This window comes from Ochlerotatus camptorhynchus, unplaced genomic scaffold, assembly GCF_037179485.1.
Source record: "Ochlerotatus camptorhynchus isolate MF236.1 unplaced genomic scaffold, CSIRO-AGI_Acam_v1.1 ptg000516l, whole genome shotgun sequence".
NCBI lineage: Eukaryota > Metazoa > Arthropoda > Insecta > Diptera > Culicidae > Ochlerotatus > Ochlerotatus camptorhynchus.
This window is the reverse complement of record NW_027041000.1, coordinates 849,595-852,081: the sequence shown is the minus strand read 5'-3', so window position 1 is coordinate 852,081 and position 2,487 is coordinate 849,595. Positions and strand designations below refer to the sequence as shown.

The following is a 2,487-nucleotide window of genomic DNA, read 5'->3' as shown; positions in this document are numbered from 1 at the left end:
TTTGTTCTAAACCTGACACACTTACCCTATAAGTTCACTGAAACTAGTTACGAACAGGGCTATGCAATGGATAGAAAAACGCACTGAATCCCTAAATAATGTTGGGAATTTAATCTTTTATTATCATTTGGAACACAACGTAGAAAACAAACTGCTCTATGCTCACAACTTACGAACAACAAATTCCACTCATCAACCGTTGACCTCGTTTGCACTGATCAACGGTAACCTTGTGTTCAGCCATGGCATATTTGAGATCCTTCACCAGAGCAGCAATATTATCGCACTTGAAATCGTTTCCTTGAATCATCAACCGCACCATGACCTGGAAATTATCACTGATATCCTTAGCTTGCAGTTCGGTTAGCCTATTGTAACTCAAATTCAGCGTGATAATCCTTGGCAGGGTCTTGAGCACGTCCAAATTCAACTGAGTCAATTGATTATGTGATAAATGAACGTATTTCAGGTAGGTCCAATCGGTGGTAAGCGAGTTAGATACCGTTGACAGTCGATTGCCGTCCAATTTAAGCAAAATCAGGTTCTTGAACTTGGTCACTGAGCTAAAATCAACTGTCTCTATGTCATTGTATGAAAGGTCTAGGGTTACGATTTTGTTGAAGCTGGGTATCTGGTCCATGCTTGTAAGTTTATTGTGAGATAAACGGAGGAATATAAGCTGGGGGTCCTTTCCTAGAACTTGAACCGATTGCAGTTGATTGTTCGATGCAACGAGTTTTTTGAGATTATTGGGTATGCTGACTGCTTTGAGCCGGTTGAAGCTTATGTCGATGGAGTCCACGGACCATTCTCGTTGGAATTGTTTTAGCTCAAACTTTTGAAGAGCATTGTGAGAAACGTTCAGGGAGACTAGAGATGTGCAGCTTTCAAATAGTGAGTCATCAATTTTGGATAGAGAATTATGCTGTAAATCAGCACTTTCCAGTGACATCAATGGAGTGAAAACCCCGTTTGGAAGCGTTGTAATTTGATTGTTATCCAGCTTCAGTACTGTTAGTTGACTCAATCCGTTGAATGCGTTTTCCTGAATTTCACTGATGCTATTTTGCGAGGCGTCAAAGCTGTTAATCTTAGCTGCTCCTTCGAAGAGATTATTTTCCAACAGTTGAATTTTGTTCCCGATTACGTTGACTTCCCTGACGTTATTGGCAGAAGCGAATGAACCTTTAGGTAGGTTTTTCATGCCACTGAAGCTGACATCGAGTAGTTCAACGTTTGGGAACGCTTGGAATACTCCGACTGGCACTGAAGTCATCGAAGACAGTTCAAATTTAACTTCTCGAGGAGGCTTTCCGTTTGCAGAGAAGGATGTTGCAGTAAATTGATCAGGTGACTTTAACTGAACACCACGAAATACACACAGCTCATCTTCATCGTACGTGCACTTGTAGTCCCTCGCGTGTGAAGTGGAAATGAGATAAATTAAGCTGAAATTTGTGAAAGGTATTTGTTTGCTGATCAATATATAGTTAATTGAATTAAAAACTACCTGACTATAGTGAGAAGCTTTGCTGCAATCGCCATTTCTTTTATGTTGTTCAACTACCGGACGATTCACATGAACTAAACCGAGTGCTATCAATGCTACCAGTTTTATAACGGTATTTCCCCGCTATCTGTTGTTTTGTAAATTGAGCCTCGAGTTCGATGATTGCTTTCGTTTTTTTTCTTTCTCCCAAGAAGTATAAGATTATGTTTTAAACTCTTCCCGATTGCATTCTGAGAAACGGCTATTGATTCATGTTTATACTACAAGATTGCGGTAGGGCACATTCTTTTGTTTACAATATTTTGATCATTAATTTGCGATTAAAACTCAATTTAGTTCATAATTTATTTATTTGTTTTGATCAACATCTTTGACTACATGGTCGTACACACTAAGATTTTGTTTCCGTGTTCGGTAAATTTTACCGAAATCAGAACAGCTGAACGTTCTGTAAAACTTTGACCAGCATTTTAAAGGCTATTGAATTTGAAAATAAATTCAAAACATGTTCAACCTTGTTTAAATGATCAAATCTTGTCATTTTAGTGGAGATTTAGTTTCAAAGTAGCAATTTAATTGAATTGCATAAATTTTACCGAATAGATTAGCTGTTCAGATTTCGGTAAAAATTACCGAAGTCGGCGATAATTTCTAAGTGTGTACGGACTGCTTAAAACAACTTAATACTATTCTTTGAGACTAACTAATAGTTATTGAAACCAAAATCCAAACAGACCTAATTGAAGGTTCAGCTAATGGATTATGTTGGTCATAGCTGGCTCGGTGACTAGGAATCCACAGGATTTGTTGATGTCGTAGCTGACAGACTAGTGCATGTATGCATACATTCTAAAGTTGTATTGCTACAGTCAATGTTGCCGGTTAAAATTTTGAAAATGTAGCAATCGTCTGCTTTCTAAAGCTTACACTCCAATAAGTCCACACCGTTGACAATCCTAGAAACAATTCTTGTTTTA

General features: G+C 38.0%; 1 protein-coding gene across 1 annotated transcript; it reads right to left on the bottom strand.

The window, feature by feature from the left end:
- Positions 1-134: 134 nt before the first annotated feature.
- Positions 135-1,616, bottom strand: LOC135712912 (insulin-like growth factor-binding protein complex acid labile subunit). The gene is made up of 2 exons (XM_065236008.1): positions 1,511-1,616; positions 135-1,448 (listed from the first exon to the last, which is right to left on the bottom strand). The coding sequence occupies exons 1-2, from the start codon at positions 1,543-1,545 to the stop codon at positions 170-172; spliced, it is 1,314 nt and encodes a 437-aa protein (XP_065092080.1). The 5' UTR covers positions 1,546-1,616; the 3' UTR covers positions 135-169.
- Between the last annotated feature and the right edge of the window lie 871 nt (positions 1,617-2,487).